The sequence below is a fragment of the Eublepharis macularius genome, chromosome 12 (assembly GCF_028583425.1).
Source record: "Eublepharis macularius isolate TG4126 chromosome 12, MPM_Emac_v1.0, whole genome shotgun sequence".
Lineage (NCBI taxonomy): Eukaryota > Metazoa > Chordata > Lepidosauria > Squamata > Eublepharidae > Eublepharis > Eublepharis macularius.
In genome coordinates, this window is record NC_072801.1 from 17592629 (window position 1) to 17617272 (window position 24644).

The window sequence follows — 24644 nt, forward strand, 5'->3', positions numbered from 1 at the left end:
AGCTCATAAGTGTGACGCAGGGCATGATGTAAGAGCCAACCCCTGCGCCTAAAATACTGTATTTTAATATCTATATCTGCCAATTGAGAAATTTTTATTGTACAGAATAGTGTTTTAATGTTTATTTATAATGTTTTTACTGATTTTAGACTGTATGTTGCAAATTGTGTGTTGTCACACTGCCCTGAGCCTGTCTGATGGGGAGGGCGGTCTAGAAGTGCAATAAATAAATAAATAAATAAATAGAACCTTTTAAATAAAACTGCTGTGTGAAACCACCAAAGCAGGCTTCTGAAGCCTATGCGTCTTCTTTTGGACACAATCGAAGCACAACAGAAGTGGATGCACAAAGTATTTCATTATCGGATCTTTAAATAAATCCAAAGCCACACTTAGGTCCAAAAAAGATGAAATGTTGAGGGCTGAATAGGTCTCCCAAGCAATTTTAAATAAGTAAATAATCAACTGCACATCCTGGTGCAGAACAGAAGTGCAGCACAGTTGAACACTGTGGTTATCTCTTTTCCTCAGCTGTTTTCCTAAGCTCAACCTACCCCAGCCTGAGATGCTGGCTACATGGATCCATGCTATGGGTACCTCGAGCTAGACTACTATAATTGCATTCTACAGAGGTCTGCCCTTAAAGGCAACTCACAGACACCAGTTGGTACAGAACACCGCAGCCCACCTACTATAGGATGCCAACTAGAATCTGCATGTCACTCCCTTTCTGCAGAGACTCCATTGGTTACCAATCAATTACCAGATTTAGTTCAAGGTGCTAACTAATACCTAAAAAGCAGAACATCACCTCTCCTGCTATGTTCTGCTGTGATAGCTCGGCTCATCCGAGCAAAGCCTTCTGAAGGTGCACCCTGCAAACAGGTAAAATTGTCAACTGCCTATTCAAGTGCATTCTCTATGGTGGTTCTAGTGTTGCCAGGTCTCTATACCCTCCTGTTGGGAGGGGGGACGCTTGGCACTTACTGGGAAGTGATGTCATTGTGCCGGCAGCGGTTGAGCTCCCGCGTTTTGTGCAGGGCCAATTAAGCCCATTTGGGCATGCCCACAGCCAGCGCGAGGGAGTGAAGTCATCACACCTTGCCAGAAGCGTGCCTGCTGTACACTTTCACAGGTTGCCTGTCGGTGGCAGGTAATAGCCGGGCAGTTTGCCACCTCCCACTGGCAACAGGGCAAACCCCTGGGAGATTGCCTGCCACTGGTGGGCAACTGGGAACCTTAGGTGGCTCCACATTATGGAATGTTCTGTCCGAGGCTATCACGAAGGCCCCCACACTTTTATTATTTTACAAAATGTGCGTAATAGAATTGTTCAGGAGGGCTTCCTTGTAGAAGGAGCAAAGTCATGGTTTAATGCACCAGTTCAGAAGGTGACTTTTATTAGGGATAAAGTCTTTCCTACACTGACTGTCTTGTTGCCTTAAACGGAGACATTTTTATTTTTTTAGATTTTCCCCCATTGTACCATCCCAGCCCAACTGCATTTTTTTGGACTTACTAGGAATTTATATATCTTTTGCAATCCGTGATCAATATGCTTGTTCTACTCTTGACAAGGAGGCTCTCAACAGAAGGAGCGTTCTCATGTTCAGCCAAAATGCAACAGACTCGCTGCCAGGGTGGGAAAGGAGTGACAAGTACGGCAAGAAGACTAGGAGCATTCTGCCTTTTTTGTTTTTAAAAAAGGATCTAGATTTTTTTTAAAAATTTCATTTTGCACTGATGATGAGTGTGAATTCTTTTAAGGACTCCAGTCAGGGGTGAACTGGGAGAGATAAAAAAGCCTTGGAAAAGGGCCCCACCTCACCCAAGCCCTGCCAACCCAAGATGGAGGAAAGGAGAAGCAGCCTGCCTCCCCAGCGGGCCACATGAGGCTTGGTAAGCCATGTGAAGGCGCCCACCACCAACACCTGAGCTGGGCATGCAGCCTCTCTCTCGGTAGGCGAAGCTCAGGCGAGCCACACACTATCCTTCTGTGAGTGGGCTGGCCTGGCCCAGCCCAGAAATAGAGGGAGGGGGCATCAGCCCACTGGGAGAAGTCCTGATAGCCAGCCAGGTTCATGTTTATATGTTCCCTTTATATATGCAACCCTTTTCCTTACACTCAGCCATGAGTCTCACAGCTACTTCCTGACTGCCCTACAAGAAGCTAAAACCCAGAGTGTGCTGCATCCAAATCCCTTCCTCATCACATGTATTATTACATGTATTATTCATAAAAACAACATGTATTAGTCATAAAAATCATCAACAAGTATACGTAACTCTCAATTTCTTCCTTTTAGTCTCCATCCCGGATAGCCTGCGATTTGTATGGAGCGGGTAGTCCCAGATCACATTTTCAGTTTGTAGCAGGGCTTTTTTTCAGCTGGAACGCGGGGGAACGGAGTTCCGGAACCTCTTGAAAATGGTCACATGGCTGGTGGCCCCGCCCCCTGATCTCCAGACAGAGGGGAGATCTCTGTCTCCCCTCTTTCTGGAGATCAGGGGGCGGGGCCACCAGCCATGTGACCATTTTCTCCGAGGGCAACCCACTGAGTTCCACCACCTCTTTTCCCAGAAAAAAAGCCCTGGTTTGTAGCATAAGAGATTTTATTTACTACATTTATGCTCCACTTTTTTCCCTAGTGGGGACCCAAAGAGACTTACAATATGACCCCCCCCTCCATTTTATCCTCACAACAACCCCTTGAAGTACAGTAGGCTGAATGTGTGTGACTGGCCCAAGGTCAGCTGGCAAGCTTTCATGGTAGTATGGGGATTTGAACATGAGTCTCTGATACTGTAACCACTACACCAGCCCAGACAGATAGATCAGATATATTTTTTCCCTTAGTCTCTCAGTTTGGAATAAACGGTGGTATTTGTGGATTTCCTAAAATAGCATTTATTTACTGAAACAGGAGGTTTTCAAAAAAGTATTTCCCCATCTTTAACGTATTCACAAATGCTTTTAGTTACCTTGTTTCCAATGGCCTTTTTTGGTGGAAAGTTGAAACTTCTCACTTGATGATATTTTGATTGTAGTCTGTGATGTAGGCTTCTGAATTCTGTGTATCTTCGATAAACGTTCCATTCGTCATCTTTTATCCTGATATATACCTGTTGGAAGTAGATTGGGGAGAAATATTCATTTTATTTGAAGGCACATTAACCTGAATGTATGCCTTTATCACAGCTGATGTATGACTGGGAACCAGCAGATTAAAACAGTAGATTTTTGCAGATGAAATTTTTACATGACTAATCAGATAATTAAATGATTTTCGTCAGCTAAAAAGGTATCCTGATTAACTGGGCAACACAGGTTAATTAAGATAAATACTTTAAAAACTTAACATGCCAGTCTTGGAAAAAGCATCCCCTGTTCTCTCTTGCACAGGAAGGAGTGCCTTTACGAGGTGGTCTACTTTAACACATGCATGCATTGTCTTAGAAACAAAGTCTCTTTTCCCTTCAATGTTGTTTTATTTGCATGCAAATATATGCAGATATAATAGTTTAATTCATGCATGATTATTCAACTATGATTTCTTTGAGAAAGTGACAGCACTAATTATTTCCAGTGTGGGTAAACCCCACCACCACCCCATAGCAATACTGCCTTGTTTCCTCTAAATATTAGAAAGCACTCCATGTTCGAGGAAGATTCAGGCCATTTTTGTTTTTATTTTTAATAAACACATAACCTTCCTTCAAAAAACAAATGCCATACTTCCTGGGGTGTTCAAGACTTTGCTGATCGATATATACAAAAACAGACAGACAACTATTGGATTCCAGATAAGCAACAAGAAAAATGAGTGACAGAATTGATCACATATGAAATATTTTTGTTTCAGATTGCCCAAGGTATGTTTTTCCACAGAAAAGACTGATGTAGAATATATAATTTCCAGATATTCTAAGCGCTCCCAGCCTTCTACCTCTTGACAGCTTAAAATCCCCCGATTGCTGCAGTGCAGCTGTTGTTATCAATTCTACGCTGTACTTATTTTGTAGCAAAGATGTAATGCAGAATCTCTCACTGCTGTGCTGTATGAAAAGTTCTAGCTCTTCTGCAAGGGGTGGAAGAGGAGCTAAAATATACTGCCAGAAAAATTAAACGTTCCCTCTGTGTGTGCATATACTTGTTGGTGTGTACGTGCATGCACGGGCCACGGCTCTGAAAAGTTTCCCACTCAAAATCAATGTCAACTGGAAAGATCGCTTCTGAGAAGGGACTCTTGCTCCACAGTGACATTTCCTCCTTTATTTGTGCTGACTGAAGCGTTTCTCAAGGAAACACCCTGACATGACGATGGCAGATGACTATATCCAAGAAGAGGAAGAGAACAGAGTGAGCTGCAACAATAACAGGAAAGATGAGCTGGAGGGGGACATGAAGAAGCACAAGAGAAAAGGAATAATTTGGACCTCCCCTCAAATTCTCTCCCTCCAGGTTTCTACGAGCTCTGAGCAAATGACACCCCTCCTTTTCCCCCTTAACTGGCTGTCAGCTGTTTTGAATATGCTTCGCCAGGCTAATATAGCAGGTCCTTTAGAAGGCTTTAATTTATGAAGTTGTATTTTTCTGCAGCCCTGGAGAGCGTCTTCCCTAAGTGGATGGCATGGTTTAGCTACTATCACTTGGTCAGAGAAGAGAGGCAGCCACTTTACTATTAGGAGGAATGACACAGGAGGCATTCAGGTGCAAATGTAATAAGCGTCTCCCAATGCATTTCAGCTGTCTTTGCCATGGCAACCAGACAGCAGTTTGGTAGACATAGAACTGACTGTGGAGACCCAGCCATCTCACCTATGGGGCTGAACCCAGACTAAATTTTCCAGTGCCAGAATGAAACTTTCATGCCTCCTACAGCATCCTTGAGGAATGTTATGAAGGGGTCTGAAGCAGAAAGGGGGAAATGATGGGAATTGCTAGTTTAGTGTGGATCCAACCCATGTATCTAGATAATTCCTGAACTCCCCTGATTAAAGATAGCTGCAACAGATGTGAATTTATCAAATGACAACTGCTTCTTTGTTTGCCCTGCCTTTCTCTCGTCTTTCTTAAAAACTGGCAAGTCTCATCTGAGTTTTACCCAAAGTAAATGTCACCCACCACTGAATTTCTCAAGGGGCAGGTCACCTAAAGTGCAGTATATAACCACTGCTTAAAGTCACAGGGGCTTTCATAGAAAGAAAACACATATGCCCTTGGCAGGGCTTTTTTCCAGCCAGAACGCGGTGGAACAGAGTTCCGGAACCTCTTGAAAATGGTCACATGGCTGGTGGCCCCATCCTCTGATCTCCAGACACAGAGTTCATTGTTCTGAAGAAGTGAGCTGTGACTCACAAAAGCTCCTACCCTACCACAAATTTTGATAGTCTTATAGGTGTTAATGAACTCTTGCTCTTTTCTACTGCTATGAACAGACTAACATGGCTACCCATTTCACTCTTAAATGAGTCAGCCAGAGTCAACTAAATCCCATCAAAGGTCAGAAGCACAGCGTCCTTTAAGATCTCTGCTTTTCCAACCAGCATCACTTCTGTCTTGTCTGGGTTAAGTTTCAATTTGTTTGCTTTCAGCCATTTGACAACTGTCATCTAGTGACTCAACATCTCTCTCTACACTGCATCACCAGGAGATTTGGATAGTGAGATACAGAGCTGGGTATCATCTGCAAACTAATGGCATCCAATTCCATGGCTACAAATGATTTACAAATAGGCTGAATAGTGTGGGGGAGATTACACCTTGTGGAACCCCACAAGGTAATTCCCACACTGAAGATAACTGGTCTCCAATAGCAAGCCTTTTGAGTCCATTCCATGAAAAATGATTTAAACCAGGCCAAGGCACATCTCCTAGTACCTACTACTTCTGCCATTAAACACCTCAACAGGATAGCACAGCCTACTGTATCAAAGGCTGCAGATCGATGAAGCACAGCCTTTGTTTATATTCAGGTGGAGGTCATGAACTAGAGCCACCAGAGCTGTCTCCATCCCACAGCATGGACTAAAACCCACACTGGAATGGGTCCAAAGCACAACAGTTGTCCAAGAAGGTGTCCAGGCATCCTGTTGTAATGTGTGAACAGCCTAGCCTCAGGTGCAAGAGTGAATGGGAAAACCCTCACTTGAAAGTTCTGCAAGTCCCTCAGAAACTCACAGAGCTTGATGCTGAGCCAGCTTTATATGGGCTGTTTCTACACAGCTTACCTTTGCTTGGAACGACCCGGAACATAGCGCAAAAAACGCGGAAGATCGCGTTTTCTCACACGAGAATCGCGCGATGTCGTGCAAATCTCGTGCGAAAAAACGCAATCTTCCACGTTTTTTGCATGATGTCCCGGGTCGTTCCAAGCAAAGGTAAGCCGTGTGGAAACGGCCATGGTTTTCAAAGTGAGCAGAACTATTCAGAAATATTTTTGTCTTGCTCATATCACTTTCTGTTGAGGGAATGATGTTTTATTAAAGACTTGTGCCAAAACAAAAAAATATAACATGCCCCTTCAAACTGAAATACGTAAGCCTTTGGTGAAAATCACTGATAGGAGGTGCCCGTGTTACGCCTTCAGATTGGTTATGGTTTTAAAAAGGCCCTTTCCTTCAATTAAACAACTAGGTAAAACCTTTCGCAATGCATACAGGAAATGAATAAATATTTCTGCCATCTTTAAAAAAAAATTACAGTGTGTTGGGATCCTTAATTACTTAACAACAGGTTACAGCTTAATCTGTAACACTGAACTACGTGATTCATCAACACTATGATTTTCTCTGCAGTGGAGTTCAGGGAGAAAAATGGGATTTGTATTTTTTTAAAAAAACCTGATTAAGGGAGGGGGGAAGCATCCTGTCTTTTACAGTCAAAAGGGAAAATATATGAGAAATAATTCTAAAAGGCATACTCTTACGAAAGTGACTGGCAAAAGAGATGCAGAGTCTAAAATTATTTTAATGTTTTGGCTTCTGCCTTCATTAGCAACACAGATTTCAATCCAGCTTTGGGAGCTAAAGTGATAAGTCTAAGAATACTGAAGATGGAGAGATTTCTCGGGAAGGTGGCAGTCACCACCATAAGGGGTTTTCTAAGCGTAAGTTAGGGTTTTAAAAAAATTAATTAAAAGTGATATGTTTACATACCATCTTCCACGTTAAGGCCAGGGGGTGTTAGACAATAAAGTCTGCTTATTCAGAGGGTTAATTACAATGAACTCAGAACAACTGTCCCTTGCGTGGTTGTGACCCTGTAGCATCACAGCCAGTCAGAGCAAACAATATTGAGCAAGACGGTCAGCAAATGGGATGGCTCTGTCAAATCAGCGCTTGTCGTGAAGTCACAAAAGCCAAATGCATTGTGGGAAACCATCGTTTGGCCTCCTCCCGTCAACATCCTTGTCTAAAAACCAGAACTCCATGATTTATTTTCCCTGGTTTAGAGCTGTAACCATCAAGTGTCCTGAATACAGAGCTCCTCCTTCCATGCTGCTGTTGTATGTTGGAAATTGTATTAATCCTCTATCAATTATAAGCTGCAGCAACTGGCAAGGATTTTAAGTAGGTGTTAAAAGTTGGACTGGGGGAAAAGTTTGATTGGAGACTGGAAAAAGCTTGCACGCAAACAAACCACGGGTTAGCTCTTACAGAGCTATCTTCAGTAGTTATGCCCTTCTAAGTCCATTGAATTCAATGAACTTAGGTGTAACTCTTCTTAGGACTGTACCACAAGTCTCTTAAGTCATTATGAACATGAAGGTCAGCTCACGCTTAGGCTTCCTTGCAAGAGTTACCCCATGCCGGGAACAGACTGGGAAGTGAAAATGGCCCACGAGTAACCCAAGCTGAGTGGCCCTTGCTGGGTGCAAATCAGCACTGCGGGGCCACTCAGCTCAAACGTGTCAACAAGGGGCAGTGGCTCATCCATTGCGGCTTCCTGCACATCACCAGCAGTAAAGGGGGTAGCAGTGGGTGAGCTGATGCCAGATATCATTGCTGCTGAGCCAAGTGATCTCTGAGGCTGGCGCTTGGCTGTCCTTGCTCTATGCTTCCAGTAGCCCTCTAGGGCAGCAGCCTACTGGGGAATTTCCCTGTAAGTAGAATGGCCAGTTTACCTGTGGCCCCATGCCCTCATGAACTATGATTTTGAATGCATCCCTCGTCACGATCTTCCTTACAACTATGCCTCCCTCAGGTGGTCCTACGCCCTTAGGTTTTCAAGATGGGCATGATTTAACATAGCTCACAGGCATTTACAGCCACCTAACTTGAAAAGAAGCAAGGCCCACAGTTCTGGCTGCCTTGGCAGTCGACCAAGTCTCTCTCAGAAACAGTAAGGCTTTTGAGATTCTCTTCTCATTAATTCATGTATTGGTCCACCAATTACAGACTGTGCCAGCATCCAGAACCAGTATCCTTTTTTCCCACGTCTCTCCAAGCTGCATACGTTACTGTCTTCACCTCCAAATTTGGGAAGTGAAACACTGAACCAAGTCTGTCCCCCACTTAAATGCAAGCAATTGCACTGACTTGGTTACCACTAAATTGATGACATATCTAGGTTGCATTGCATGGGACAGGTTATTTACTGAGCTTGCTTTCCCAAAGATTACAAAATACCAAGTTAATATACAGTAAAAAATACCATAATTAGAAACAGAGACTATAAATAGTATTAACCTTGAAATATGAAATGTGACAACAGAAATCAACTAAATCTCTAGAGATCTGCCTAGTGGTTCTAACCTTATTGGAAAGAAATGTAGAATCGGCAAGATCATATGCAGCAACTGATCACAAAAGCAAAACTGGTGATATAGTAGTTATTTAGGCCACAAAGGCATTTAATTTTTGATCAAAAGGACAGAATAGAAAATTCTCAATTGCACTTGTATGTATAGAGGGAAAAGATACAGGCTGCAATCACCAAAACAGTCTTTTTGGGGGGGAAGGGGACCCCCTATACACAAACAAAAGGGGACCTCTTATACACATGCAGAACTCTACATGAAGAATGTGTCATTCAGGCATATACAATCCCATCGTAACAGTTTTGTTTCTTTGCTGGAGGGAAGGATACAAGTGCAGAGAAGATGGGCATAACAAAGGTAAACTGATTGATTGTATTTAATTGATGCATGATGGACACATATTTATGGTGAATTCTGCTGGTGAACAGAGGTTCATATTTTGCATTATGAATTGGCTCTGCTAGATGTTTCAAATCTTATGCTAATGCACTTGGCAGCCAACAGGCTCCATGACTGGACGAAAACCCACTCATGCTATGAGTATCTTCGATCGTGGCTAGCAAAGTATAAAATTTAGTTCCATTAAATTGTCCAGTTACGAAGGTTAACTGGACAAAATGTGACCTTTTATGGAGCTCAGCCAGAAACTTGAAAATTGCTGAACACCCCATACAAACTTTGCTTCTGGAGCACTGCAGAAACCATGGAATCAAATTTTAATTACAGCAAATAAGACTGACTGGATCGCAATCTTGGAGTCAGAACTTAAACATTGCAATATACAAAATATGTTTTGGGACACAAAAAAAGATCGACCCCACAAAATAAATAACCCTTTTCTAGAATCAATAATCAATACCTGGGATCGTACAAGATTCAAACTTGTACCACAATTCTCAAGATTCTCTTCTTTTATAGAACAGCATTGGTTCCCTCCAGGGCAAACTAAAGCCTTTAAAAATATATGGCTCCAAGCAAATATGATCCGCATAATAGATATAACAACAAAAAAGGGAATCATAAACAAAATAGAATTAGAACAAAAAATAAAACACAAGATTCACTGGTTTACCTATTTTCAACTCTCAAACATGCTACAACAAATAAAAATACAAGAATTACTTAAAAAGAATGCAACTGATTTTGAACTCCTACTTGATACCAAATCACTCAAACAAAAGGGATTAATTTCTAAACTATACAACATCCTTTTATCTCTCAACCAAATTAAAACTCTAAAATGCCAAACAAATTGGCACTTAGATTGCAACATAGAGCTAACACCTGAACAATGGAGAGAAATATGGACTGCAAACATTCTAAAACCAAAGACAGTTACCTCCCAAATCCAAAATTACAAAATCATTCACAGATGGCATATAACACCAAGAAAACTCTCACTAATAACTAAAACAAATCCTCCGCTCTGCTGGAAAGAGTGTGGAAATATAGGAACGTTTAAACATTGTTGGTGGGAATGCCCCCGAATAGAACCTTTTTAGAATGATATATTATGTTATATAAAAGAAATAACGGGCTACAAAATCCCCCTTGATCCAAAGATCATATTCTTGAATGTATGGGATACTTTCGAAATTCCACAAATAAGAAAAGATCTAATTAGCAACCTTTTGGTTGTAGCTAAGAACTTGCTAGCTTTACATTGGAAATCAAAGACGGTTCCCACAGCAGAAAAATGGTTAGAAAAAATATGGGACCACTATATACAAGAAAAAATACATGACGAATTATACCAGAGTGAACACTATTTGAAAGAAACTGATTTTATTGCAAAATGGTTACCATTCATTGAATTCATTTCCAATACAAATCACTCTCCACCTAAGCATTTACTTTTTGTTACTCAGATTTGAAGCAACGACTATCAAATAATTGAAAAAAAAAGCTAGTTGTCTTTGTTTTAACTATATTGGCATGACGTTTATTGTATATAGTTCACTAAGACTTTGTTGTTGTTCTATTTTACTTCGGTACATTGTTTTTGTTTGTTTGTTTGGTTTTAAAAAAATAAATTAAAAAAAGAAAAGAAACCATGGAATGGAACTGCAGACACTACAACGTTAGGAATAAATTATTAGGATTAAAATGTGTGCACTAACTAATAAAATAAGCACGCAAACATTTAAGAGGCATTAGACACCAGAGGGCACGGACTCATTATGATGGTAAAGATCTGTAAACACGTGAAAGGCACTGCTGATCTTCATTATTCACTGTTAACCCACTCCATCTGTTCACCCGCTACCTTAATGAGATAAAGTAATCTCATGACTTGTAACATTTGATCCATATAAATGTATTCAGCAATATTCGGACATTGGGTATTTATAGTCTCCCAAAAAGTTGCTTGATGCTAACCCCCCCCCCCCCTGAAAATAAGAATATAAAAGAGCTCTGCTATAGCAGACTTGCGGTCCCATCCAGTTCTGCATCTTGGTTCACACAACGGCCAACCAATTGCCCTGGAGGGTCAACAAAGAGGCCACAGAGGTCTCAGATGTGGCCTCCTAAAGCTGGCTGCAGAGGCTTCTTTCAGTCACCCTGCCAAGCAGCCATCAAGGGACCGCTGTTCCATGAATCTACCCAATCCCAAATTGCCTGGAATAACTACAGCAGAGAGTGACAAAGGCTAGCACAGACAAGCCCCTTCCTAATCAACTTTTCAAGGGCATATTTTATCACAGATGAAAATTCAAATTAAAAAGTGACTGCAAGAGAGTCTCACCGTTTGCACTGGAAGTTTTAACATTTATGTAAAACACTCATATGCTGCCTTTCCACCCAAATGGGGATCGTATGAAGTCATTAAAATATTTAAAATATTGAAAACAGCATTAACTATACAGTAAAAATATAAAAGCCATTAAGAGTTCCCTTCGTTGACAAATGAATCACTGCTGTCACCAATTCTTCCAAATAGAAAACCCTCACTTCATTTTATGGCTTTGGAAGTGCCCCACACCTTTTGCAATTCTGAGAGTTTGGCCCAATAGCTTGGAAACAATTCAGCAAATGAAGCTTGTAGTAAATCATAACCTTGGAAAAAAGAATCTGCAGCGGCTTTGTTTTGTCATTAAACAGGCATTATTCTAGGATATATAAAATGAGCACTGGTACGCATTTGTAGTAAGCCTCCAAAACTCTTTTCCAGAAAGATGCTTTCCTCACCAGAATCCGTTTTATGGGGTGGGATGCATATTTCCATGAAAGCAGACTGCCCTTGCTTTCTCCTTTCTGTAGCAGCCCTGTGCCTACCAAAAAGCCACAGCTGAGGCTTGGGGGACCACACTGAACAAAATGCCACGTTAACACGGAGGTGGCAAGAAGAACAAAATCTGGTAAAATGCCCCCCTTCTCCCTGGCCTTGCAGGAGTGGAGGTCAATAACCTCCTGGGCTTTTCCAGTGGCATATGCAGATACCCGGAGGAAGAAGGCGGAGAAGGTATTCTTTCACAAACTTCCGTTCACAGGGGTTTGGATTAGGGATGAACTTAAAAATCAGATGTCAACAACAAATTGCCCTTCACCTCAGACGGCCCACTTGACTGGATCCTAATCCATGGGACTTCCGATGAGCCTTCTGACAAACTTGCTGTTATAGTTTCCCCCAGGGCTTTTTTTCTGGGAAAAGAGGTGGTGGAACTCAGGACCGCACAATGACATCACTTCGGGTCAGCTGGAACAAGGGGGGGGGAGTTCTTTAAAGTTTAAATCGTCCTCGGCGAAAATGGTCACATGGCCGATGGCCCCGCCCCCTGATCTCCAGACAGAGGGGGGTTTAGATTGCCCTCCATGCCGCCGACGGCACAGAGGGTAATCTAAACTCCACTCTGTCTGGAGATCAGGGGGCGGGGCCAGTGGCTGAGCTGCCGGAACTCCGTTCCACCGCATTCCTGCTGGAAAAAAGCCCTGGTTTTCCCCCCAAGTTAATACACTGATTGCTCTCCCAGAGCACTGAAAATAATATTGACCGATCTCAGCTGCTGAAAAGCCTGAGTCGATTTCATTTCAATAGGCTGGCAAAGCACTCCGTGTATTAGTTTGCGTGGGAGAGAGAAGCCGAGACTAGGAATGTGAACTGGAAGGCGGAGGAAAACGAACAATAAAAAAGAACAAAATAACAAAAAAAAAGGGAAAGGTTCCTGGCTTTAGAGGGAAAGAAGGGGGTTATTGTCTCCTCTCTATTGCAGGGGTTTCAGCTTCTAGTTTACTTCTCTTGCCTTCGATTTAATTGTCAATAGAACAGATCTTTAGAAATTCGATCATCCGTAGCTGGATCCAGCTCACGGTGTCCTCGGTTGCTAAATTTTGATAATACCGTCAGATGGGAAGAAGTATCACAGATTGATATGTTGCTTCCTGTTGAAATAGTGCTGCAGTAGGCAGACGAGAAAGTGCCATCCTTACAAAGTCAGAAGGAAGAACTGGTTTCCCTTGGGGAGAGGCTATTTCCCCAAGCCACTGCTAAGGATATAGCAAGGCAGCAACATCAGCGAGGCAACTGGGGAAGGAACTTCATACATCACTTTAAGCATTTCTGATAGCAACAGCCACTGAGAGTTTGGAGAACCAAAGATCCCACCAGTAGAAATAGGACTCTCCCCCATCAGGTCTACCTTTGTAGTCTACAAGACACCATCAATAGCACCTGGTAGGGGTTTTTTCCTGGGTTAAGAGGTGGTGGAACTCTCAAGAAGGAAATGAGGAAGAAACACACGGGATTCTTTGAAATAATATTATTTTTATGCACTATTGCTGAGTATTTTCAAGAGGTGCCGGAACTCCGTTCCACCACGTACCCGCTGAAAAAAAGCCCTGACACCTGGTATTCCAGAGACCAATTACTTAAAGAAGAGACTTCTTTCTAAGGAATTATCTTAGACCAGCGTGATCACTATATTCATAAAGTGACAGCTCCATCGTTCAGATATTCTTTATAAGATGCACCACTATTTAGGCTGTACTTTCCTCCATCACCTTTTGTGTGTGTGTATCTGTTTGCAGTTAATTGCTTTGAGAACCACTGCAGTTGAAGCAGTATAAAAATATAAACAAACCAATGAAAAAAAAACTATTATGGTACGACTTCCAAACACACATACACACCACAGAATTGTTGAGGTGTTTGGAAGAAGACCAGGATACAAGATCCAGTGCTTACTGGTGTTTCTGAAAGCAACCAAGTCATGTGCAGTTTCATAGGAAACTTAAACCAGTGTAAATTTGGTACAAACACTATTATAAATCTGCCCAAACTCCATCTGTAAAAGCTCAGTGGAGAAGGCTGTGGGACTCCTACGTATGTGAATGCTCTACATTAAAACATACACTAACTATACTGTGTAGTGGTTACATCACACAATTAAGGCTGGGAAGACCTGAGTTCAAATCTATATGCTAATGTCTCCTAATGAACCACAAGGCAAAGTCACCATCTCTAAGCCTTACCTAACTCAAAGGGCCATTGTGAGTATACCGAGAAGGAAGGAACCACGAGTTCATTGCAGGAGAAGCCAAAAATGTCACAAAATGACTAAAACAGTTTGCTATGATGTGTGCATTTGGTTAAGGCTTGATCTATTTGAAAAGTCCGAATGTGAGATTTTTCATGACGTGAATTCTATTTATCTATTTATTTATTTAATTTGATTTATACCCCGCCCTCCCCACAGAAGGGCTCAGGGCGGCTAACAACATTAAAAAATACATTAAAATTGCAAAGACATAAAATCAATAATAATTTTTTTAAAATCATTAAAATAGTCCAGGAGCAGGCTATTTAAACAAATATTGGGAGTCCGTATATGGACATAGCAGATGGCTGAGGGCAGCCCCGGAAAAAGCGGTGGTCTTAGATGGAAGAAGGAGGACACCTGCTGGCACTCAGCCGAAGGCCCGGTGGAACATTTCCGTTTTACAGGCCCTGCGAAACTGTAACAGGTCCCACAGGGCGTGGATCTCCAGCGGGAGAGCATTCTACCAGGCCGGGGCCAGGGCAGAAAAAGCCTGGCCCTGGTTGAGGCCAGATGGATGTCCTTCGGGCCAGGGACCACCAGGAGTTGCTTGTCTGCAGAGCACAACACCCTGCAGGGGATGTAATGGAGGAGGCGGTCCCGCAGGTATGCAAGTCCCAGTCCGTGAAGGGCTTTAAACACCAAGGTTAACACCTTGAACCGGATCCAAAACTCCACTGGGAGCCAGTGCAGCTGGCACAGCACAGGATGAATGTGCGCTCGAATTGGCGTTCCAGTAAAGACACATGCCGCTGCATTCTGGACCAGCTGTAACTTCCGGGTCAGGCCCAAGGGCAGCCCAGCATAGAGTGAGTTGCAGTAGTTTAGCCTGGAGGTGACCGTTGCATGGATTACTGTGGCCAGGTCCCGGGGCGAAACATAGGGCGCCAGTTGCCTGGTCTGTCGAAGATAAAAAAAGGCAGACCTGGCAACGGTCGTGACCTGGGCCTCCATTGAAAGTGTGGCATCCAAGGTCACACCCAGGCTCCTCACTGTCGGCGAAGGCTTCAATTATGCTGCGAGACATCATGGGCTTTACGCATGAGGCATGATAATGCCTCTTGTTCAGATTTTACAAGCAGCCTGGGTGCTTTGGACTCCCATGGTTTTTGTTTTCCAAAATCCAGATCTCTATCTGCTCTGGAAGTATATTGACAAATGCTGGTACCCCCATTATCGAATGAGTATGGCTTGCCTCTCTGCAGATAGACACAAACAAATAAATAGCAGCCAACACTGCAGAAAACATCAAGCCACACTCTACTCTGCCACAATCAAGGCATGCAGGGTTTCCAACTTCATGCATCCTAATCAAAGCCCTGCCCCCTTTGGAAATTTTACACCTCTGCTCAAGCCACCTGGCCTTAATGTTTTTATTGTACCATTCCCCCTCCCCTCACCCAAGCCCTGCAACCAAACATGGAAATTAGTCCATCTAGCTGTGCCGATCAAATAACTTTATATCCAGTTGGGCAGGTATTCTTCCTGCATGCCCTACCCTTGACAACCAAATCAATAGTCTCCTGGGCATAAAGAAATTCATAAAATCCCCACCTTACTAACACAGGTCTACTATAATGACGTTTGTGTAAACACACGCGCACGCTCTCCAAGAAATCTTTCAAAGAGGCTTTATATTCCCAGCAATTTATCAATGCCCAATATATCAACAGCTGCCCACTACAGAGGATTATTCAATTTATTGAGCGGTCTGAGAGACCCGTTTGCGGAGGAGGTAAATTCTGAATCATTAGAAAAGTAGATACACCAGAAGCACAGGCATGTCTACAGGAATACGGTTGCAGCAATCATTTGCCAGAACCCGTTAGGCTGCTGGTGACTATCACCATCTAGAGGTTAGATGTGTGTGGAACTTTAAAAATATTTCTACACTGGAGGTTTTGATGTAAAGCAGATAAACTAGCCAAAAGTTGCTTATTCCCGATCAGAAGGGGATTTGCATTCTCAGTTTCCAAGAAGCTGTAGTTTTTCTTTCTCCATTCCTCACTGTACTGCAGAGGGTCAGGTGGCTGACTCTCGAGTGTCTTCAGCCCCAACTGGACAAAGCTTTAAAATGGGGTATATAACAAGAAAAGTTTAGGTGTACCCGTGTTGGTACACCTAATGTAGGTACCACCTGTGATGTAGGTACCCCGTGTTGGTCTGCAGTGGAAGAGCAGGATTTGAGTCTGGTGATTTCAGAGTGTAAGCTTTTGAGCGTCAGAGCTCCCTTCTTCGGACATGAATAGGAATCGAGATTCCCATCGTAACTGGAAACAGTTGGTTAGCAGCTTCTTCTTCATGAGTTTAAGTCTAATTTCAAAGGTTGTATGTAGTCAAGCAACATCTACTACTTACCGAGTTCAGGGAACAAAATACAGGGCCATTTCCAGACGGCTTACCTGCCTCCGGAACGTTGCGCCATCTTGCGGGGAAAACGCGAAATATCGCGTTTTCTTGCGTGAGTTTTGCGCAACGTCTACATCTACATCTCCCCCCAACCCCAACCAATGACTGGTATAAAACATCACTTTGGAAAGACAGACCCTATCAGCACCATCCTCTTGGGAGGCAAATTAATGATCAACAGAATTGTACTGTTTGGACAACATTAAAAGAATATTTACTCACTAAAAACTTTAATTGCCCGTGTTGTTACTTTTACTAAGTGAAAGTTCTAGCAGAACACAGTAGGCTAGTACAAGGTTTTGATTCCATTAACATAGTGCTTCGTTAGACAATTACTGAAAAATAGCACTTGTAATGTTTACAGACTCATTATTTTGTTTTCCCTTCCCCAGTCGGCAGAGTCAGAGATACACTTTCTTTTGGGATTACAGAATGGATCGACAGATCTCAGATTATCTTAACCCCAGATATTGTGTTCCCAAAAAAGCATCAGCTTGCCCATCAAATCATTACTCCTAATCAGGGCTTTTTTTCTGGGTAATGAGGTGGTGGAACTCAAGACCGCACAATGACGTCACTTTGGGTCAACGGGAACAAGGGGGGAGTTTTTTAAAGTTTAAATTGCCCTTGGCAAAAATGGTCACATGGCCGGTGGCCCTGCCCCCTGACCTCCAGACAGAGGGGAGTTTAGATTGCCCTCCATGCCGCTTGGCACGGAGGGCAATCTAAACTCCCCTCTGTCTGGAGGTCAGGGGGCGGGGCCACCGGCCATGTGACCATTTTCAAGAGGTGCCAGAACTCTGTTCCATTGCATTTCCACTGAAAAAAAGCCCTGCTAATTCATGTACTTAGAGATTGTTAACTGACTTATGCTTCCAAATCACTTCATCCATTCATTGTTCTTGCTGTAACAGCAAGAAACAACTCTTTGACCAATTTAGCAAACTTCACAGAGGTATGTATGGTTCAAGCCAATGATTACCCTCATCTGGGGGAGAAAGAAAATATAAAGAAGCTTTGCCATGAAGTTTCCAGATATTAGAACAGAGATCGGGTACGCAACTAGTTTTTCCAGTTCATGATACAAGGAAGTGAAGTCAAATGAGCTATAAAAAGATAACATTAAGAAGTGCATAGCGAACGTAACTAGAGCTTTTTAAAAAACAAAACATACTGCCATTATTTTGCGGCAGGAAAAAAAAAATCTTAAATTGCTTTTGTGAACAATATCAAAGTTGAACATTCAAGAACAACCCTCCTGCCTTAATATGTCAATTATCAAAAAGAAAAGATTGTGCAAGAATATGAAAGTATATACGGACGTTGTAGTAATAACACTGGGCAGACAACCAAGAAGAGTACTTTAGTAAATCTATGCAGTTCTGAACTACTATCACGAAATACAGTGGGCCACTGACAAGTTCATGTTTCTGCACTTACCAGTCCCAACCAAATTATCGTACATGCTTTGAGATCCTTTATGGTCAATTTGTATTTTTGTTTCATTATTTTCTTCTCTAGGGTGCAGAGAAAAGCTAGCACTGCCATTTGAACCTTCTTTCTTATATTCGTTGGCAGGAACATACTTGGTATCTATTCCATTATTTAGTACATTTGTGGCTTCAAATGTTATAGAACAAAACTTTAATAAGGTTACTTGCACCTTCTGGTAGGAAGCATTTTCAAGACAGAACTGCACAATAACCCCACCATATTCGATTAGTCTCTCCATTTGGTCCACAGACATGCCATAATCTCTCTCTCTCTCTAGCACTTAGGAACAAGATACCCTTTACGAGCAAGCTTCTCTTCTTTTCACACGAAATGGATTTTGATGTCTTTATATGAAGTTTACTGCTTGATGTAGAACTTGCAGTACTTTTCAAGTTTTCTTTCTAAGAGAATGCTTTATAGATTTTGCATTGTGGTGTAGGAAAACAGGCAAATATTACAACTTATTTCGCTCTCACTGTTTTCCTGCTTTATTATCCGTTCCTTGTAAAAGCACGTTATAATTGGATAGATCTATGTACTAGCAGAGAAATTTTCAGAGTGTATACACAGCCTATGCTTTGAATTTCTTGAATAAATGCATTCTTTAAACAAAGGAGGAGGGTGCTGTGGAGATATACCCTGATGCAGTCTACTTCCCATGAAATATTGGGGGAAGGAAGAATTTGATATAAAATTAAGAGCCCTGTGGTGCAAAATGGTAAGCTGCAGTACTGCAGTCCAAGCTCTGCTCACGACCTGAGTTCGATCCTGGCGGAAGCTGGGTTCAGGTAGCTGGCTCAAGGTTGACTCAGCCTTCCATCCTTCCGAGGTCGGTAAAATGAGTACCCAGTTTCCTGGGGGTAAAGTGTAGATGACTGGGGAAGGCAATGGCAAACCACCCTGTAAAAAGTCTGCCAAGAAAGCGTCGTGATGCGACGTCCACCAACGGGTCAGTAATAATGACTCGGTGCTTGCACAGGGGGACTATCTTTACCTATTCTTATTACTTGCAAGTTTTGCTTATTACCACCTCAGATTCCCCTGATCTTCAGGATCATTCTGTTTAATACTTACAATTTGCAGCTGGAATACAAACTGGTAGAATAAGAAACAGCCATTCAACTATCTGCAAGTCCTCCCAAAGACAGGAGGGACATAATTAGCTGCGTGCATCAAACGCACATGGAAATAGCCGAAGGAGATACAAATCCAGGCGCTGAACTAAAATGCCACATGATTTATCTTCAGGAGACGACTCTGCTGGGGACAGCCAAAGGATCAAAGCATACTATTAATTTGGTTTCTCCCATCTGAGACTTTGAAAAACCAAGCTTTGGAAATCAATTTTGGAACAGACTCGGATGCAAAAGCTTCACTGAAAAACATATTCCCACTGCACAACTTTTACTTCTGAATATACACACATGCAAAGAGCATCCAGTAGAACATACACAGTGGAGGAACCCAGTTGCTCTGTGAACAGATGCATCTCTGTTTCTAGCATAGACACTGCCAGCTAAAGAATCCCAGAGAAATCAATGTATCTAACTGTTACGGGTTACCAAAGAAAACTTCGGCATACAAAACATAAAAAGTGAAGACTGCCATCACAACACTCAAAGATATGGAGCTTGGGGGCTTCTGTGGTCAGTCATACACAAACAGATGCCTTTTTGGACATGAGTTGCATATTTTTAGTTCAAGAATGGAAGCCAAACTTGTGGGTAAAACCCAAATCTTTTATAAACAACAACTCAAATGCCTAGGGGGAGTTACTATGTGCAGGCTATGCCTTTAGCCCAAAGATCCATTTTGTTCAGATGTAAGGGAAGAACTAGGAAACAAGGATTTCCGGTACTGTGCTTGCGGAAGGTGTCGAAAATGAGCTGGAGTGCGCATTTTCTTCTTATCTGTTTCTATTTATCTCTCTCTGGTCTTTGGTGTAGTGGTTAAGAGTGACGGGACTCTAATCTGGAGAGCTGGGTTTGATTCCCCACTCTTCCACTTGAAGCCAGCTGGGCGACCTTGGGTCAGTCACAGCTCTTTCAGAGCTCTCTCAGCCCCACCCACCCTCACAGGGTAATGGCTGTGGGGCTATAATAACATACTTTGTAAACTGCTCTGAGGGGGCGTTAAGTTGTCCTGAAGGGTGGTATATAAATCAAACGTTGTTGTTATTATTATGTTATTATTAAAATCCCCCTTGGGATCTGGGCCTGATGCTTCCAGTCATAAGCCACATTCATCTCTGCGGCATCCAGTTGGACCCCGCCATGCCCTTAGAAGGCAAGGACTAGGCAGGGCAGACAGGCAAAGCGGTCCAAGCACCGAAGAGGCTCCATGGATGTTCAGGATATTGTTTGCTTGCTGCTGTTGCTGTTTTGCTGCTACCTCCGTGAACTTCTACTGCGCTGCACGTTGCAGCTTTAGTGCTGAATCCAGGAAAAAGCAGAGAAGATTAAAGAACTCCACTCTGTTCTCCAGATCATCACATTGCAAATTTCAACGACTTTGTCTCTCTGTGTGTATGAACTGTTAAAACAGTGCAATTTGGAGAGCGTGAATGACCAGCAAAGAAAACTTTTGGACCTTGAAGCATCTTTTTTAATAGCTGGTATGAGAAACACTGAGATTTAGGAGTTAAGAAGAAAAACAAAGTGAAAACAAACAGGAGTCCCACATGCAAAGAGGAATGGAGAAGAACACAAAATAGGTTATGAAGGAAACCTTCATATTAAGGAGAACCAGCATCAAAGGATGGCATAGCAGGACGTCTCCTTAGGTTGTCTGAAACCTGGAAGTGGGCCCACTGCTGCCCTACTCAGAGATCATTTCGTAGAAAAAGAGCTGGAGGAACTCATTAGCATAACTCATTAGCATATGTCATGCCCCTTGACATCACTGGAAGTGTGTCATTAGTATAACTGATTTGCATATGCCACACCCCTTGACATCACCTATCCTGGCTGTTTTGGACCCAATCCTGGCCATTCAGGGCTGAAATTGGGCCCAAAATGGCAAAAAGGGACTGAAAATGGCTGAAAAGGGACCCAAAATGTTCAGGATCGGGCCGCTGCTGAGTGGGAGAGTGATCCACCACCCATCAGAATCCCGATCTGGGCCATTTCGGCCCCAATCCAGGCCGAAACGGGCCCAAAATGGCTGAGAGTCAGTTGGGTGGGGCCACCTGTCATGTGACCTCTTCGGGGAAGTGCCGGAACTGCGTTCCGGTGCGTTCCCCCTCAAAATGAGCCCTGGCCCTACTTATAAATCTATTACCTTTAAAATCTTGGCTTTCCCCCAAGAAGAGCTCAAGGTAGCTTGCATGGTTGTTCCTTGCTCCATTTTATCATGTGATGTTGATCAGGCTGAGAGTGTGCAACTGTTCCAAGGGCGACCCCCCACCCCAACGCACTTCACGCCTGAGTGGGGATTTGAACCCAGGACTTCCAAATCTTAAGATGCCACTCTTAAACTACTGAACGAAAGGTTACTTGTCAGTACTAAAGCACAACTAAAGGTTACTTGTCAGAGTGGGGATTCGAACCTGGTTCACCAGCTTGCCCTGAGCCAACAGGACACAAACTGAAATACATGAAATAGTGATCATTGTTTCCTAAATTAAGAAGAAGCTATTTAATACTATGCTTCCCATCTCTTACAGAATGCTTTCTCAAGGAATGTATTGGCTAAAAAAGAAAAAAAAAGTATCATCATTCTCTTCGGAAGACTCTAGGGAGCAATTTGGACAGAATGCAGTCCCTGCTCCCCCGCGTTACAGCAGAGGTGTATTTTTAGCTCCTCTCAGTGAGTACTGCAGTTATGCAACACGGAGGTGAGAATAGTCCAGGATTTCTACACACAGAATACTGCCCAACTCGTATTCGAATTTCTAATCAGATGCATTTGTGGTGAGCTATACATAATTGTTTTCTTTAGGCAGAGAAATTAATTTTGGCTGGGGGGAAATTGTGAAGCATTTAAGGACACGGAGCCCAGCGGGACTGTACAAGAATGGCCGTAACTAGGAAGCACATTTGAATATCCACAGAACTAGGTAGACTAGACAGAAACAGTGAAGAGCTTTAACTCAGGCAGTTGTAAAAGCCCACTTGCCTTTACCAAGAGTTGGAAAATTTTCTAGTTGCTTCCTTGACAAAGTAGTAACACGTTACTTGCTGGAATGGACAGATCGCCTCTTTCGAAATGCACATTTGTGGAGCACACCCATTAGAAGTCCAACAGAATCATTTTGAAATGTTTAAATGGAATGAAATCAGGTTGTGTCCAAGTGCTTAGACGCCAATTTCCCATTCTTTACAGTCGTTCACAAACTAAAAACAATTATCATAGTAATTTATCTACTACATTTTTACCCCACCAAAGATAATTCAAGGAGCATCCAAGAAGATTCTCCACCATACCTTCACAACAGCCCTGGGAGGTGAGGCTGACACAGTGGCTAGGTCACCAAAGGTCACTTATTAATCCTGGTGGCTGAGGAGGATTTAAACCCACATCCACCCACTCTTAGAGCAGAACCACAAGTGACAAAAGGCACAGATTGGACGCTTGTCAGCTTCCCTCAAATTTTGATGGGAAATGTAGGCAGCTTGGCGGAATGCTGGACAAGTGACAGTTGAAAAGTCCGTTGGACAGCAGTCGGAGAGCCAAGCTGCGAGACCAGGATGCCTACATTTCCCATCAAAACTTGAGGGAAGCAGACAAGTGTCCAATCTGTGCCTTTTGTCACTTGTGGTTCTGCTCTTAGTTTGACATTCTAACCATTAAACCACACTGGCTCTCAATCCAGATGAAAAACAGTAAAATTAAACGACAATTATAAATAAAGTAGCTAGGTAATGTTGGGCTGGCCACAGCCATGTGCCTGCATGAACCATGCAATTTAGTTTTCTAGGGGAAGGACAGAATAACATGATGGTTATCAGCAGACTGCTACCTTCTGTGCATCCCCACCGCCTTCTGAGGAGAGTTTCAAACTGCTTTTGACCTATAACTCCCTAGACGTGACACCCTACACACACCTTACAGATACCAGAGCAAATACCAGTCAAAGTTAGGATAGTGGGGCAACGTTGGAGGAAAGGCTGGAAACGGTGGGGCCAAAGATACTGCAAAAGAGACGTTTATAACGAAACGAGTTCGCTTACTCTGCAGAAAATTCAACTGCAGAGCTGCCAAGGGAAAGAGGTCCTAGCTTCACAAGTCCATAAAGCTGAACACAAGAAGTTGCCTTATACTGAATGAGACAACTAGTTTATCCATACTGGTACTATCTACTTAATCTTGCAGCAGTTCTCCAGGATCTCAGGTGGAAGTCTTTCACACGACAAACTATCCAATCCTTATTCTTTAATGTCGATATTCTGGGGATTGTAGGTGAGACCTTCAGCATGAAAATGTGCTTTTGTACTATGAGAAGAAATTTGCTTTCCTGTTACCCTTGCATTTGGGTTGGGGTGTGCGCGCGCAGAGAATATTTGTTTTAGGGCTCATGGTAGATGAGTGGGACCTTAGAAACCAACAAGATTTTAAAAGTGTAAGCTTCCAAGAGTCAAAGCTTCCTTCTTCACACTCTCGTTAGTCTCTAAAGCGCCACTGGACTCAAATCCTGCTGCCCAAATAGATGGCAACTGAAAGTTTCGAACCTCCCATTTCTGGGTATAGCGATGGCAGTGGTAGACCAGTTGCAGGTTTTCCAGAAGGACCCGTTCCAGTCGGGTTTTCACCTGGGCTATGGGATGGAGATGACACTCATAGACGATCTTTGTAGGCACCTGGATCGGAATGGGCTGGCACTGCTGGTGTTATTAGATCTTACGGCAGCGTTTGACACAGTTGATTACGATCTGTTGACCCACCGCCTTGCCAATGTGGGGATACAAGGGACTGCTTTGCAATGGCTTGTCTCCTTTCTCCATGGTCGGGGACAGAGGGTGGCACTGGGGCAGAAGTTGTCCACCCACCCCATTGGAGTGCGGTGTTTCATAGGGAGCGATACTCTCCCGAATGTTATTTAACATCTATATGCGCCCCCTCGCCCAGCTGGTACAAAGTTTCAAACTGGAGTGTCACCAATATGTGGATGACACTCAGTTGTCTCTGTTGATGGATGGATGGCCCGCCTCCACCCCAGACGCCTTGGCTAGAGCTTTTGAGGCCATAACTGGATGGTTGAAACAGTCGACTGAAACTGAACCCCACAAGGATGGTGATCCTGTACTTGGGTCATGGGCTGTTGGGTTCAGGAATCCAGCTCCTGACCCTCAATGGAGCACCGCTTGCACCTGCTCCGGCGGTTAGGAGTCTGGGGGTGATCCTGGATGCCTTCTTGTCGATGGAGGCCCAGATCACAGCAGTTGCCTGGTCTGCCTTTTTCCATCTGTGCCAGGCCAGGCAGCTTGTCCCTTACCTCTCGACTCAT

At 43.1% G+C, this 24644-nt stretch overlaps 1 protein-coding gene across 4 annotated transcripts in view; it reads right to left on the reverse strand.

The window, feature by feature from the left end:
• SNX29 (sorting nexin 29) overlaps positions 1-24644 on the reverse strand; it is a 244645-nt gene that overhangs the window by 70916 nt on the left and 149085 nt on the right. For all 4 annotated transcript variants that reach the window (XM_054995524.1, XM_054995526.1, XM_054995525.1 and 1 more), the window contains exon 19: positions 2983-3123. In XM_054995524.1, coding sequence (XP_054851499.1) covers positions 2983-3123 — 141 coding nt within the window. The remainder of the gene's footprint in view (positions 1-2982; positions 3124-24644) is intronic.